Here is a 16,789-nt window from a genome sequence, read left to right as displayed (position 1 = left end):
TGTGCGTACTACCGCCTACCACCCCTCGGCTAACGGCATGGTAGAAAGACTGCACCGACAAGTCAAGGCAGCAATTACGGCACGAGACGGGCGACTCAACTGGGTCGATCACCTACCATTCGTCCTCCTCGGCGTTCAATCCGCGCTCAAACTAGACCTCGGATGCACCGCAGCGGAACTCGTCTATGGCTCGACACTTAGACTTCCTGGTGAATTTTTCAACAGCAACAAAAATTCCCAAACTGTCCCATCCCAAACGTACTTGGACAACCTGCGAGAGCTCATCCGAGAGCTTCAACCGACACTACCTCGATATCCTGATTCTCAGAAAGTTTTCGTCAGCCAGGAGATCCAAACATGCACACATGTTTTCATTCGCAAAGAAGGCAGCAAGAAAAGTCTGACTCCGCCCTATGATGGACCTTTCAAGGTGCTCAAACGCACCGAGAAAACCGACTCTAGACGCCAACGGACATACAGAAACCATAGCGATGGACAGACTCAAGCCTGCATTTCAAGAATTTAAGGACCAGTCTCCATCCACAGAACACCTACTGTCTCTGCGAGCCAACAAGACCCCTCCCACAAGAAAGCGCGTCTCATGGGCCACATAGCTCCATATAGCTTTTCTTGTACTTTAATGTCAGAACCGAATCTACTCATTATTTTTCTTCCTTTTTTTCTTTTTGCCAGCATGGGATCTATTAGTTTTTCTTCTCCTACGATCCATGCTACCAGGGGGGGAGCCCTGTAGGAGCCCGCAACAATGGCCGCAGCACGGAGCTCGGGTCACGAGCTCCGTGACGCGGGTCACGCGCAAATTAAAAACGTGCGGGCAGTCGGAGCCCCAGCACCAATCGATTCGGTCGTGTTCTTTTCCCCATAACGATCATCCTCCTTCAACGCAAGTACTAGTAGATGCAGGCACTCACTCGGGAAATAAAAATAAATAAATAAAAAAAAAACCATCCTCCCCTAAACTGCAAGCAGATCCACAGGAGCAAAATAAAATGTCGATTTGCGTCGGGATATTTTGTCTGATTTGGGCCTATCTCAGATGCTCTACTCGAGACACTGTATTTTAATCAACTTTTTCTAGTTATCGAAATATTGTATTTGATCGAGAGTATTTGTTACGCTATCTTAATTACATTTTTCAGTATCTTGTACTCAATATCTCAAATACATTTTTCGATCTTATAAAAACATTTGCGCGGGAATATTTTACAGAAATAGTACTCGGCACACTACAGCGCAATTTTGAACCCAATTGCTAAAGTGAATCGGAAACGCCCGAACAATGAACGGGAAACAAGCCAGGACAAAAGATGCAGACACGAAATACCAGTGAAAGAACGAAAAAAAAAAATATATATATAAGTTCATTTTGTTACGGCGAAAACTTTTATAACCCGATTATTTTTGTCCTGAGGATACGGAATGCAACAAGGCAGAAAACAAGCTACGAGCAGGATGAGCTGTCCAAATGCAAACAAAGAGTCCTTGTACGATTTTCTGAACGGGCTCCTAGACCTTACTACGGGAAAAAGAACAAAAAGAGACGCCGAAGACGCTTATGATTGCTTACGTGTAGCAATGCGAAAGCATTATAGTCCTGCGGGTGAAATGTTTTCGAGTAATGTTTCTACACGTACTTAAGTTGTCTCTGCCGGTACTGTATTCGGTGTGCCGCTGTAGATGTAGACGGTGCTGCCGATGTCGAGGCCGTAGATGTTGACGCGGTCGCCTCACAGTCCATCTTACGAAGCACACAACGAGAACCGATGAAGTCCGAAGCGCAACTGACGCGCCGGAGGCAGCGCGTCACGTCTTCCTTTTGCGCACGGCGCTCCGGCGGTGACGTCACGTGACCCCACTGCGCAGGCGCGGCAACCCCGCCGGCTTCACGGCGATGGCTCGAAAGCGAAGTTCCTCTTGTTTGGCCGTTGTCATCCCCGACACCCCGGGCGAACTTAGCCATGTCTCGTCTCTCTTTGGCCACACCTTTTTTCTCTCGCTGAGGCCGTCGCTTGTCGCTTACCTCTCTAGCGTGTGTCGCTGTCCTGACTACACTTCCCGACACCATGTCGTGGCTGTTTAAAACGAGAAGCCCAAGCTGCGGTGTTAACAAGCTTTATTTCTAGTACACCGGGCACTAGTTCGTATCCTCTCTTGAACCCAAGCTTCCTGGTCATTTGGATCGCCATTTGCGTCTGCCAAGCGAGTACCTTCGGATACTGCATTCGAGTAAAAATGGTTCCGCCTGAAGTCAAACCCCTTTTTGGTGGCTTCGCCCCTTCCGCCGGTCACGGCAGTAGAATATGCAAGATCCTTCAGTCTGAATGCCACAGACAAACCAGGCGTTACAGGACGAGCTTTTACGTCTACCTGTGCAGTCTTTTCTTCAGTGAACGCTCGTGGCGTGATTACTCGTACCAAATATATAGATTGACAGAACACTTATGGCATCTCACCTTAAGGCATCTCGGTAATTTAACACCAGAAAAAGTGTGGGCACAGGGTAACCTTGTGCATACTATCGGAGACATGCACCTGCCACAGATCGTGCAGCGCGTCCTCAGCCTTGGTCCTAAGTTCGCTGTACAACCAAAAACGTCGGCACCAGCTTGTCGACGGTCAGACAAGTGTCCCACCGAGCTCCAGAAGCTGAATCTGATCGCGTCAACTCTGAAGGAGTTGATATACTTTTTCGACAAAAATTACCGGCTTCGCCCTTATCAACCAAGAAAGTGGAGACCTACCTTAAAGAGCACTGCTTGTCTCTGATGCCAGTGGATAAAGCTGGGGGCTTTGTGCTCATGTACCTCGACATGTTTGGAACAAAAGACCTTTCAGCCATTAAGTTTGTTTTCCAATGCCGTAACGACATCCCTTTAAGTAAAATCTAGAGTGAAGCTAGAAAACTGTGTCAGTCGCTGGAATTAAAAACACTTTGCTCCTACATAAAGTGTCAAACACATAAACCTGATTGCCCACTCAGAGTTATTGTTTCGGAAAAAGGAATCCGGCAGAAGTCGGTCGCATTATTTCTCCCAGAAAGGCTAAACCTTTTCACGATTTACGATCCTTATTTAATTAGGAGCTCAAACGAAGTAACAAGTTTCTTAATAGAGTATGGTGACAAAAATCTGAACGTGTTTCCAAGCGACATCAAAGAACTCTACTACTCGCTGCCACAAGACCGTCTTTTACAGTACATTGAAGAGAGCATAGACTGCTTTGGTACCATCGCCCTCCAGAACTCTGGGAAAATTGCCCAAGACAAGTTAATCGATTTAATTCCCCTGTATCTGCAATCATCCTTTGCCACCTGGGAAGGAAAAACATACTTGCGAAAAGAGGGCGTATGCATGGGGTTGTGTATTGCCCCGATAGTCAGCTACCTTTATCTTTCCTACCACGATAGATTCTTGCGTAGAAACTTAGACACTTCAAGCATAGTGAAAATATTTCGACACGTGGATGAATATTTGATCTTCCTAGCAGTGGAGACTTGCAAGTTCCCAACGACGTTGGCCAACGTTCTATCCGAATTCTAAGGCAGCATATATCCGTTCGAGCGTATCCACGAGCTTTCACACAAGAAGTCCTGAAGATTCCTGGATTTAAACTACTTTTATTGATAGATCACGTATGGTGGTCATATGAGCCAAGGGGAAAAAAACGCTATTTCACTTCAACTATGCTCACTCAAAACTGGTCAAAAGAGGCATTGTGAATTTATGTCTCACCAGCTTTCTTGACAAATAATGTGGACATTTGATTAAAACAAGCTTCGATGCGCAAATCTCTAGCTTAGCAGCAGCAGGATACCCCAGTGTCTTATTAACGTCGATTGCAAAGAACCTTCTCAAACATATAGAAAGACGAGAGGTCACTAAACCAAGAGACAGGTAATCGAGGCCCATTCTTGTGCCTTATATTCACAACTTCTCCCATGGACTGAAAAAAGTAGCGAAAAAAGTCAATGTTGAGGTGGTATTCTCAGGTCCGAAAAGGCTCACCAGCTTGTGCAAGAAAGTGAACGCTTCTTCGAACCGATCAGAGAGCTGCACAAAGAAGCCCAAAACCAGTTTTGTGCAGTGCACCCAAGAGGTCGTTTACTTCATTCATCTCTCCTGTGGCAAACGTTATATCGGCCAGAGTGGACGATTCCTGAACGATCGGCTTGGCGAACTCCACAATAACGTTACCAGAGCCGCCAACTCAGGAGATTTAGGTCTCCACTGCCGGGATTGCGGGTGTGCGGCACAACTACGTAGTTGCACCGTGCGAGACCGAAGCAACAACCAGTTAAGAAGTGAAATACTTGAAGCTTGACGATGAGTGCGTGAGCTGAGGTTTCCAGCTCTCACCTTCTATGGAAAAGAATTGGATTACCTCACCTTAAGATGATAATTCCGCACTATCTTACGAATTTGTTTAATAGGTGGAAAGAAAAAAATTGAGGACTAAACAATTTCCAGATTTTGTTTTAACACTAAGTAGAAGAAAACGAAGACAAAATACAAAAAGTGTGAGTTCAGCGCTGTGTGTATGTTTCTGTATCTGTAATTGAGTGAGTGCCCGCTATTATGAGACGTTTATGCGGTGTGAAGTACAAAAAATAGAGAAGCTAGAGCCCTCATGAACAACACGGGTGGGCTGAATAACGAACGCACGTCCCCCTGGCTGCACCCCCTCTCGGGGTTTTATTGAAGCTCATGACGTGAATTTTGCCGCATTTATCAACTTCTATCTGCGTGACGTTTTACTGTACGCATCGATAAGTAGAAATAGTAAGCTGGTTAGCTTTCCATCACAAAATGTTGAACACGAAGATACCGACTTTCCCGATACTACTTCCCTCGCATTGCTTTCACGCTGACAGATCTCCCTCGTGCCCGGGATTTAGAATTCACGGTCAAGGGTGGTGCATACAGCTTTCAGTTGTCAGCAGTAGTGGCGTCTGCCGACAATCTTTCGTGACCAGAAGGCCCAGGGAAGAGGGGCGTTTAGGAGGCAACGCAAGGGAACAGAAATATGAAGGTAAGAGAGGGAGAGCATCACTTTGTGCACCCTTCGATAGAGCAGCCTTTGTCGGTTCTAGAAAACGTCTCCTTGGAGCCGACGTCGTGCGGCAATGCACCTATAACGAAGACAAGCTCGCTCAATGTTAGTGAAAGCTTGTTGTCGTTTTTTCTCTTTGGGAGGTTATATGTTACTCAATGTTTTGCCATCACAAGTTGGTTGAAGACAGAACAAACAGTTAAGGAGAGTTAAAATATAAAAGATGGATATCTTTAAATACTGACGGGCAATTTTGCCGCATTTAAAGAAATCACCTGAGTTTTTGCATCAATAACACAATTAAAATAATGGATACGAGTATATTTTTAAAATTCATTTAGAAATGTTAATACTTACATATTTCGCAGTCTTATATAATGTTGTTTGTTCGTGAATAATTTCTGAAATGTGTACTTGACGCGTTTCGTAGCTTTTCTGCATAGAAATATTTTATTGTGATTTTGAATGTTCCGCGTACATCTAAATCTTTCTTAAAATGAATAGAATTTCCTTTTTTACCTCGTACAAGACTCGGTGTAATATTGACGGCTGTGCAAAGTACCATAGTGAAATCTTTCAGATCGTCGCGCCACGAGCTTCCAAATGTTTAATCTCAGGAACAAAATCGGCTTCAATGTTTACATATAGTTGAATGCTTCTCCCAAAAACATAGACATATATTTTTTACATATATATTAAAAGTATAACCCGGACCATCGTTACGTATGACGTGAAATAAACCCCCCCCCCCCCCCCCATCGATATAGGTGAGGGCGTGATTTATATATATATATATATATAAACATCTCTATTTCGTTCCCCCGAATCAAGGTGAAGTTTTTAATTTTATCGCATAAATCGACTCGGAAACGTATTGTGCTACTATTTACCCCAAAAGTGCCTAAAGGTGGTGGAAGCATCGTATCAAGATTTCAAAGAACGAACTTTCCTGAGTAAAAGGCCACTCACACAGGAAAGTTTTCTTACGTAACGTTATAAGTCGCCGCAACATCCCTGCCTAGAATTTAGCCTGCCAAGCTATTTATTGAAATTTGTTGTCAGGTTTCATACAACGTAATTATGTCCTAGCGACTCTCGACGTATGCAGACGTAAGCTCCCGTAACATAACGAAACGTAAGCAAAAGGTGGTGGGTACACAAACCTCAAAAGAAAAAACATAATTTTTTTTCGACGGTGTTTGTTTGCTAATCGCGCACCCTATATCTGACGGAACAACAGGGGGTTGCAGGGTCCCCAGCCGCTTTGGGTGCCTTCCCAAGTCGGCTGCATGACGGCAGATCAGCAGCCGTCCGGTCTAGTGAAAAGCAGACGACATGTATTTCAGATTTGTCGACGAACTATTGGTTTTGCTTACTTTGTCTATTTAATGTGTTTGGTGGGAACGAAAAAGAAACCATGCAGCGACCATAATAGCTGGGGAAAAAAAGCGCGCGCCGGTTATGATTTTAATAAAAAGTCCGATGACACCTAAGCACTTCCGCTTCCTTAGTTCGTCTGCGGCGTAGTGGCATGTACGGCCACATTTCGCCGGGCGACGGCCCAGCGCCCACACTTGTGAAGTAAGAGCCCCGCGCCCTGCCGTACAGTCGCTCCGGAGCTCGCCCGAACGAGCTCTGCCGCCCACAGTTTATCCTATACAGTTTGCACAATTTAGAATAAGCCTGTGGAAATCGCAAACCACGTGATCGAGGGCCCTGTGTGAATAAACGTACATTGTAGAACTTAACTCATTGTATATTATTCACACAATATAAATTATATTGAAAACTAAATAATTTAAAAGGAACGAAAGTTCTTCAAAAAATTATTTAAGCCCGTAAAAACGCCCCCTCACCACGGATGGGGTACCTAAGTACTTCTTATGTTTTGTTTTTATTGTTTTTTTTTTAAATGGCGGCCCCTATTGCATTTCGTCCACTGGCCTCTCGCGTCGGCTTAAGTTACGCCTTCACTTTATCGTGGCGTGCGCACCAGTAAACGACAATCGCAAGTAATTTCTTCACACAAGTGTGATTTCAAGCAGGCAACTGCTTATTTTCGCTCTACATAGTACACTCTAAGAAAAAAGGGAGCGTGATTTAGTCCCTTCGGGGAGTAACTGCGCTGACACTACCATTAGTCCCCTGGGGGACTAACGGGGGTGGGAGCAACTGTTGCACCCGTACGGATAGTCTCTCACAGTTGGTCCCCCTAGGACTAACTGTTGCACTCTTGCATTTAGACCCCTGGGACTAAAGTAGCGCCCTTCCATTTAGTCCCTTAGGACTAACACATGCACCCACCACTTAGACCCCTAGTACTAACTGTTGCGCTCTTGCATTTAGACCCCTGGGACTAGCAGTAGTGCCCTTCCATTTAGTCCTCTAGGACTAACACGTGTACCCACCCCTTAGACCCCTAGGACTAAATGTTAATCCCACACATTCAGTCCCACAGGACTAAATATTAATCCCAAAGGAGTAAATGTTAATCCATTACATTTGTTCCATAGGGACAAATATTTGAGCCCTTGCTTTTTGTCCCCTAGGACAAGCTGTACGCTTGAAGATGCACTCCTGTTGCCTCGATGGTTTTTCAGTTTGCAGCTCAAGTCAATCACACCTTTATTTGAGACCTGCTGTTAAAAAACATGTAAGAAAATACAATGTAAGTAGCACAGTGAGCTTCAGTTGTATCACAGCATGCACCAGTTAATTCAGCCCGTTCAAGTTTGAAATCTAAACAAAAAACACTGCACATATGGGGTGAAAAAACATAAAACATGACTTAGTCTGGGGCATTAAGAGACACTGATATAAGAAAATAAAAAAAGCAAAAGCTAACTGTGAAGATGAAAATTATGAACACATCCAACAGGTAAAACAAGTAAACAAAAGACAAAGAAAGTGGCAGTAGGCTGGAGTTCTATCACAGGGTGCACTGCAGGCACGGCACTATAGTCAGGGACAGGTTGAGAACCCAGGACAAGCTGCCCTGCAAATCTCTACACCACTTGAGCAAAAGCTGGAGAGGAGGTGAGTCCCTCCTCGAACCATCTCCAGAAATTGCTGTGCTGAGGGGATAAGACTAGACGGCTTTAGGGAGGGGGGGGGGGGGGCTTGTACTGGGTTCTTAACCGGTCAATGACTATAGATTAGACCATAGGTAAGCTCTAATTGTAAACAAAAACAATAAACATCTGATGTAAAACACATAAAACATGATGTAATCTGACTTTGATAAAAAACAAATTAGGAAGATGGAATTCCACATGCCTTATGCATGACGCAAAGTCAAGAACTGCAGTTGAAAACATAAATTACAAAATTAGTACAGTGAGCCTGAAGTCTATCACAGTGTGGTACTATGCACAGCACTAGTTCAGACCCTTTGCAAGTTTAAATTCTTAACAAAAAACATTACACATATGGGGTGAAAAAACATAAAACATGACTTATTCTGGAACATCAGGAGACAATGATATAAGTAAATAAAAAATAAAAATGGTGAAATGGAAATTCTGGAAACAAGATAAAGTATAAAACTACAGGGTGCTTCAGAAAGTGCAGGCCAAATTGTTCCCCCCAGAACTATGCACCGACAGAAAAGGCTGATGTCTTAAGGCCAAACGTAGGAAAATGAATAGCCTAGGGAATATAAAGGTAGTTAATTATTTACAAAGAATTAACTTTTTAAATAAAAAAAATAAGAGCATAATTAAATAAAAATTAAGAACTCGTTACGTATAATGCAATACCACTAAACTGCCTCACTTTACAAAGATATGGGTGCATAGCATTCTTACAACGTCCTCAAAAAAGTATCATTAAAGCTTAAATTTAAGGTGCTTTCATAGAGCACATTTTCTTCAGGATACTGTAAAATATGGCATGCATGTTGCATCTTTTTGAAGTACAAAGATTTAGTAATTTAAGGTGATGCCCAAGTTTCTTAATTGATTTATGCTTGTAGCTTTGTTAATTAAAAAGCAAATTGATCAAAACGCTGAACACTTTTTTATTCCAAACATTATTAAGGGGGAAGGCTGGTTTTTAACTTCATGTTTTTTATTTTTCATTTATCGTGCTAAAATTTAGTATACTGATGTATTTCTGAGTGGTGATTTCAAATATGCAATTAGTTTTCAGGTAGCTTTAGTAGATCCTGAGTTATCAATAAATTCGTCATTTTAATTAGGTCCTGCTTAAGGGCCGTTACCGTAAAATTCTTCAGAATATATCAGTCATATTTATAGAATTGAAATAACCAAGTGATGTTTTGTGCGGTGGTGCTATTTTTGTTGCTTTATAGCTCATACAATAATTTTAATTAATTAGTCTCAAAAAGATAGAGCCTCCCGTTTTGTGCAACTTGATTGCAAATGTTTTTTACCAATGTAACGTTATTAAATCAGGCTTAAAATAGCATCACCGCACAAAACATGTCTTGGTCAATGCAATTCTATAGATATTTCTGATATATTCTGACAATTTTATGGTAACGGCCCGTAAGGAGGGCCTAGTTAAAATGATAAATTTATTAATAACTCAAAATCTAGTGGAGCTATCTGAAAACTAATTGTTTATTTGAAATCACCACTCAGAAATACATAAGTATACTAAATTTCAGCCCGATAAATGAAAAATAAAAAACGAAAAGTTAAAGACCAGCCTCCCACCTTAATTGTTTTAGATAGAAAAATGAGATCAACCTCTTTGCTCTGTGGAGCAAAGTTTTCTCATTAATATTTGGCCTGAAATTCATAAAAAGAAACCTTTACAAGGTGTACAGCTGCCGGTGGGATAACCTAACCACAAAAAATACCTATGGCCACCCGCACCAAAGGGCTAGCTGGGATGCCAGAATTAACCCCAAACACATGTGACATTAACTGCATTGTCTTGGAGGCTCTCGGACTAAATTCCATATTGAACACCCAATACATGGCAGTCATGGTTGTAATTGCACCCAGCAGCGAGTCTTCCTTAACATGAAGTCCATCCACGGTCACAACGAACGATGACGACTCATAGACGTTCTCCTCATAGCTCACTGCTGGGTACGCTTGAAGTGCGTCTGGGTCCTAAAGAAATGTAAAAAAAAACATTATATTAACAAATACCATGGCACACATTTCCAAATTCTGTATTTTCTTTTGTAATTATGTTATTGTATAAGTGAGACAAAGTGCCAAGCATTCCACCCAAAAAGTTGTGTTGCGCAGATGTTTGGACAACATGAAGTTAGTCAGCCCTCAAAAGGGCCAGATAAGTTCTCTGCAGTAGATGGGTGATTTGGTGAGCACAGTAAGACTGCTAACATAGGATTGAGAACATGCTCACATAGTAGATACACAAACAAATGCCAGTATGATGCTCATTCAGATGAAAATACACAGAAATTGAACAATGTCTCCCTGGGTTCCGCAATATGACCTACCACTCTACGTGCCCTAAGCTGTTGCGCACTGAGCACAACAATGTAGTGAAAGGTGCATTATCACATTCCTCTGCTACCACTACCACGCTATCTTTTTTACGAATGCCATGTCAAGTCAGCTACGGTCACCATGGCAATAATGTCATGGTTTGCCGCAGCTTACAGCAGTGCAAGACAAAGATAGGTGTGTTCCGGTTTTGCAAAGCTCAAAATTTTAAGATGCGCACATTTTGTGTATAATTTACCAAATCTGCATGGTGCAAAAAAGCAGGATTACATAAAATCATATATATGGACTTCCAAAGGACTTCCAAAGGACAAAGGATAATATTCCAAAGGACTTACAACAGCAGACATAAAAATTAATGTAAGCACCTAAATAAAAATGCAGAGATAAATGAAAAAAATAACAGCAGTAAGAAGAGTAGGAAGTGAGGACACACAGCATTGAAATTCAATGTGCTATAGTAATTCTTTTAATATTTTTGGCATTTCGAGTTCTCAAATGGATCCTAAATATTCCTACAGCGTCCGATGCAATATACATAGGGTTTAGCGTTTTCAGTTCTGTTGAATTCGGCACACGTTATTCGGTTTCTATCTCCAAATAATTTTTTTGGGGGGATAATATTGATCTAGAAAACAAATTGTTTCTTTTTTCAGTTACCATGTACATGCATATTAAAGTTCAAATGTGCTTGTTCAGTGATCAGTGCAGGAATGGGGAGTATGAAAACGCCATTTGAAATTGTGACAATATGGACACTAAACGTATATGCCTAGAGCATGACAATGTAAAGCCGAGAAATAGGACACTATTTGTCCAAGTAATGCGTAATGTTCCAGAGCTGTGCCCACAACATATAATCACTTTAACCAGCAAGAACTCTAATTACAATATAAATCTAGGTCATTGTTTGCTCTGAAATTTTGAAACTGCCCTCGTACATAGTTGTTAGCCGTTTCAGGCAATGAAAACAATCGAAACATTTTCTTCGAACGGCTGGTCACTTAACACACAAAATCCAGTCCCCCAAAAGAAGACAGATTTAACCCTTAAGCCAACCTTGGACACAATGCCCAAAAGACTGTATCTACAACAGAGACCTTCTGATGATGAGCTGTCAACTTGATAAAAAAATGTGTGGCAAGGTCATAAAATGGGTAACCGCAGGCTATTGCTTGCAATTAGCCGAGGAGCTCCCTTTTTCTTGGCAACTTCACTCTGCAATATATAGCAGAACAAGGGGCATGTAACAATGTTTGGTCACCTTTCTAATATGCATACCTGCTAACCTGTGGACCGATCCGTGGCCACCGGATACACAGATAGTAAAGACGGTAAAGACCACGACGCTGCCGTGGACAGTACCTATCGCCCTCTTGTGGTGGTGCAAGATACCGCCAACAACGAATTAAAAATAAATAAATAAAAAAAATGTTTTCGTAAGATTTGAAGCGAAATTCGGAAACTCAGAAGAGTTGGCAGGTATGAATATGAGAATAAGCCACAGATTATTGCAATTCCAAGGTTTTTAAGGGGGGATCGATGGCCTAGTGCACCGTGTCGCAGCTAGGAGTATGTGTAGCGAAAGCTTGCGCTGAAGAATCCAGGGATCCTGGGTTCAGTCCCTACTCCTGTCCGTTTCAATCTGGATGAGCATCGTACCGGCACACGTTCGTGTTTCACTACTGCATTACGTACGTAAAGACCCCAGGCTGGCGGTTGTACTGCTTTGGCTAAATTTCTCATCTACAGTGCGAGACATGTCGCATCACTTGAATGCAGACAAACACCGCGCTGTATAAATATTCCCACACAACACAATTTAGGGTTTTTAAAACCTTAGAGTGTGTAGATTAAGTTACCACCATAAAAATAAATTTAGTGCCGCCTTATAAGAGCCAGGTAATAATGTATATAGACTGCTTCAAAGTCATTTAAAAAGCTGCAATTACAATATAAACTGTGAAGAACAAGATTGGTTCCTGAAACTTACATGTGGGTAGAGAAAGGCAGAGCTTCTCTGCTTAACCAACGACGGCAACACATAAAGAGCAGCCGTTGTCAAAACTTCTGTAATGATAAAGGCCATGATGACGTTTAGTACAAACTGCCCACGAAGACATAAAATGGCTCAAGGACATTGGCTCTACAAGTCACAAAACGGCAAAACACAGCACAAAGTATGAGCAGGTCATGCTCCTGAACTTAAGGCCCACAATCAACCAGAAGGTTGCTTAAGAATATTTCTGGCTTATGCTGCCTCAGAATATGAAAACCTCTACTCTCTTCGATATACAATCACCATGGCTGATATCATGAAAAGGCGTACAACTATCTATTTTACTCTTACTCGGAAACTAGGTTTTGCTCTTAGCTAATAGAATGCTACAGACGTGAGGTTGAGGCTGAGGTAGGCCCGAATGTAATGCACGTGCTTGTGCATTGAACTCAACCCTTCAAGCTAAGAGCTTGTGCATTGTACCTTTTTCCGTGTTTTTAGTGTAAATGCCTGGAACCCAGCTGCTTTGTGGACATAAGGGAATTACCCAGGGTGTCTACCAAATTACTGAGTTCAAATTTCCTGACTTTCCCAAGTTTCTTCCCGACTATTTTGATAAAACTCCCTGACAGTTTCTGGGCAACATTATTTAGCATGGCTGTGCCGATGCATAACCATCGCCTTCAATCCAGACTGCCACACCACTTTCACTGGTCATTTTTCCTGATTTACTAGCCAACTTTCTAACTTCCCTGATAATTCCCTGACTTCTCCAGATAATCGAAATTCCCTGAGAATTCCAGGTTTTCCAGATTGGTAGACTCCCTGATTACCACATGCCTCATAGGAAACCATAGACAAGCAAGAGCACACTTCCACACAACTAAGTCTAGGTCTCAACGCGAATAAGGCATGTTGGCTGAAACTTAATACTATTGAGACTAGACAACAAACTATTACAGAGCACATGCAACATTTCTCTTAAACAACTAGAAAGAGGAAACAAATAGGGGACGACACAGATGGGACCATCTTTCAACTTTAACTACATTTATCAAGCATGGTGCCCCACCCCATGGGAAAAAGGGAATAGGAAAATGCTTAAGTCAGAGGGGGGGGGGCAAAAGGATTGGCATACAAAGATGCTTCTAAGTGGAAGGGGCGGGGGGGCAGATGGGAATTACAGCGAGAAGGGGCGTCTGCGTAGTAGACTCTGCTCAACTCATTGTCTTACCGTGTTTGTCAATGCTCAACGTCCATTGTCAGGCTCAGAATGGCTAATCCTTTTTGCTATAGAGAGATGGGTGGGGAACCTAATATTCTGTGGGCTCAGTCAACATCCGAAAAGCCTAGATTATTTCTCTGACAAACTTGCAGTGGCTCCCCAAATTCGTCATGGCAGCGAAATTAGGAGCGCAGCCAGGGCATTGTCCCCCATGAATAAAAATTGCATGTTGGGAATCCAAAGCAGCGTTATTTGTGTCCATACCTTCGCATTCCACCTGGCTTGCAATCGTTTTGCCCCCCCCCCCCCCCTTCCCCCAAGCAATTTCCCATTATCTTCTTCCCACAGAATGGTCGTACGCCGTGCTTGAAGTCTAAAAGAAATGTAGTCAAAGGTGGAAGATTGCCCTGTTTGTGTCATCCCTTATGTGTCTCCTCTTTCTAAGTGTATAAAAGCTACCAACACGCCCAAATAGTACATTTCTCTCCTTTCTACCTAATCTATCTAAACAAGGATTAAGCACAGGAAGACTGAGCATTGTAGCCTTCCTGCAGTATTCATCTTATCAACCGCAAGTTATTTGAACCACCAAGTCCTAACATCTTCCGGGCCTTTGTCCCCTTGTGCGACCCGTCGGTCCAGATCCTCGAAAAAGCTACACAGGTGTCGCTTCTTCCTAGCGGCATCCAAGATCCGCAGGCAGCTCTCGGACAGGCAGGCCGCCAAGCTGACCTCCATTGGCTTGCTTGTCACAGCAGTAAACTCTTGCTGCAACTGTATTAAAAAAAGAAAGGATGTCAAGGCAAGTGAACTGTGTTTCTGGAACACTTAAAGGGGCACTAAAGTGCTTTTATGATCATAACTCGGTCTACGAGTTCTAAGCGTCCTAAAAAAACGCGCAATTACATTCATACGCGGCGGATCGCCTTATTAATGAAGTGATCAAAGATTGTGAGTTACCGTTGTTGCAGACGGACACATGGTGCTACGAAACCTTGCTGAATATGGTTGAACGGCGGACAATGCTCGTCAGCCAGCTGCAAGCGATAGGTTCCGGTGTGGACGGCGGGAACCCATCGCTCGCAGCTGGCTGCCGAGCACTGTCCGTCGTTCGACCATATTCAGGAAGGTTTGGTAGCACCATGTGTCTGTCCCCAACAACGGTAACTGTCGCAATCTTTGATCACTTTTTTTAATAAGGCAATCGGCCACGCATGAATGTAGTTTCGGGTTTTTAAGGATGCTTCTTATATTAAGTTATGATTAGGGTTCTGAGTTTTTTTTTTCCTCTGAAATTCGGCATACTTTTGTTCTTTTTTTTCTAAATGATGTTTTTGGTTTTTATTGGTAAGTATATTACAGATGCAAGTTAACCGGTTTTTGTCGATGAATATGTAATGATGGAATACACTCTTTTTATGCTTGTTCATCCAAAGTGCAGTACATTAGGCACTTAACTATTTTATCTGTTGCTGTATTTTCAATTTTCCTTAAACAAATTAGGGCAGTGTAGTTTTCACTTTGATGTGGTGAGCAGACTCTATGTGCTCTTCTAGACAATGATAATATTTGGCATGCCTTCTCTTCCTTCCCATTTTGAGGACTGCCAAAGCTGGTTAGTTTCTAGTGGCAACATGCTCGTACAGCAGCAAACTGAATTTCGTTTAACCAAAGTGGAAGCGTGATGGTGTGTGCTGGACAGCAGCGTGTTTTTTTTTCGGTGTCCCCTACAATACAGCCTGAATTAGATCAGACAAGATGACCTGCCCTCTCGCTCTTTGAGAAAAAATCAAAGGAATAAAGTACAATGCCAGCAGTTGAGACTCTATCTTGAGAGGACAAGAGCAAACTTGACACAGGAAGACTGGATCAACCAAATTTCCGAAAGTAAATGCGGCATACTTTTATCGCTTTGAACCGAAAACACCAAACCCTAGTTATGACCACAAAATGAGGATCTCAAAACGGACTTCAGTGCCCGTTTAAAGGGTCTGTGCAACAATTTTCGAACTTTGGGACGTTAAGCCTGGGAGTCTCTAGAATAGAAAACAATCTTTTTTCCTACAAGCCCAATTTTTTATTAAAAAAAAAAGATTCGAACGTAAAACGCTTTTTTAATTTCGAGGAGACGTCCGGTTCCCGTGGTAGTGACGCAAGTAAGATATGAGCACCACTGACGTCAAGGTCGCACGACAGGCAAAAGAGAGTAGAACATGGTGCCACGATCCCAACAGAGAGGACACTTATAACATCATCCCTCAGTAACGCAGTGCTACATGTTTCACACTGCCGCCACGTTGCGAATGCAGATAGAGAAATAGTCCGTTTTCATTTTTCGATTCCTCAAAGGTATGGCATTATTTCCGAGGAAAGAGAAGCTACTTCTATCACTTGACAAGGTAAACAATCTAAAAATTACAAACTAAGAATTCTTTTTAATTTTAAAATAGTTGCACAGCCCTTTTAAAATCCTACCTTCAATAATACTTACAAAAGTGCTATGTTCAAAAGCAGGGTATTTTGCAACAATGGCTGCCACACTTGGGTGATCAGTGGTTATCCGTGCCCGCCGTGTAGCAAGTGTCCTCGACATGGAGTCGGAAACATAGGCGACATTTGGATTTGCTTTTCGCAGTTCTTTTTCCATGTTGATGATATGGCCCTGCAGGCTTTCGTCATCCTCTCCATGTGCTGGCAGCACTATGTTCTGAAATATATTACACAAAAGTAAAAAATTAGTATCAAGGCTTACCAATTCTTGAAGGGGCACTAAAGTGCTTTTTGAAACCTCGTTTTATGGTCATGACTCCACGTGGGAACCCATCACTTGCGAGTAGCTGACGAGCGCCGTCAGTCATTCTGTGTCAACGGTGTTAGGATCTTCGATCACTTTTTTAATATGCAAATTGGCCGCACATGTTAGTAATTTTAGATATTTTGGGATGCTTCTTCTACCTTCGTGACCATAAAACGAGGATGTAAAGAAAGCACTTTAGTGCCCCATTAAAATAGAAAAGAGTCTCCATGAAACAATCTCTCCTACCGTCC

At 42.5% G+C, this 16,789-nt stretch overlaps 1 protein-coding gene across 1 annotated transcript in view; it reads left to right on the top strand.

Annotated features, from left to right (window-relative positions):
• LOC8043879 overlaps nucleotides 1-11,256 on the top strand; it is a 390,627-nt gene extending 379,371 nt beyond the window's left edge. Inside the window, exon 14 of the mRNA XM_042289248.1 lies at nucleotides 11,174-11,256. Within this exon, the coding sequence (XP_042145182.1) occupies nucleotides 11,174-11,256 (83 nt within the window). The remainder of the gene's footprint in view (nucleotides 1-11,173) is intronic.
• The last annotated feature ends 5,533 nt before the right edge of the window (nucleotides 11,257-16,789 follow it).

The sequence above is a fragment of the Ixodes scapularis genome, unplaced genomic scaffold (assembly GCF_016920785.2).
Source record: "Ixodes scapularis isolate PalLabHiFi unplaced genomic scaffold, ASM1692078v2 PGA_scaffold12__126_contigs__length_90152505, whole genome shotgun sequence".
In the NCBI taxonomy this organism is placed as follows: Eukaryota; Metazoa; Arthropoda; class Arachnida; order Ixodida; family Ixodidae; genus Ixodes; species Ixodes scapularis.
Note: the sequence above shows the minus strand (reverse complement) of the source record. Positions and strands in the feature narration are given on the sequence as shown.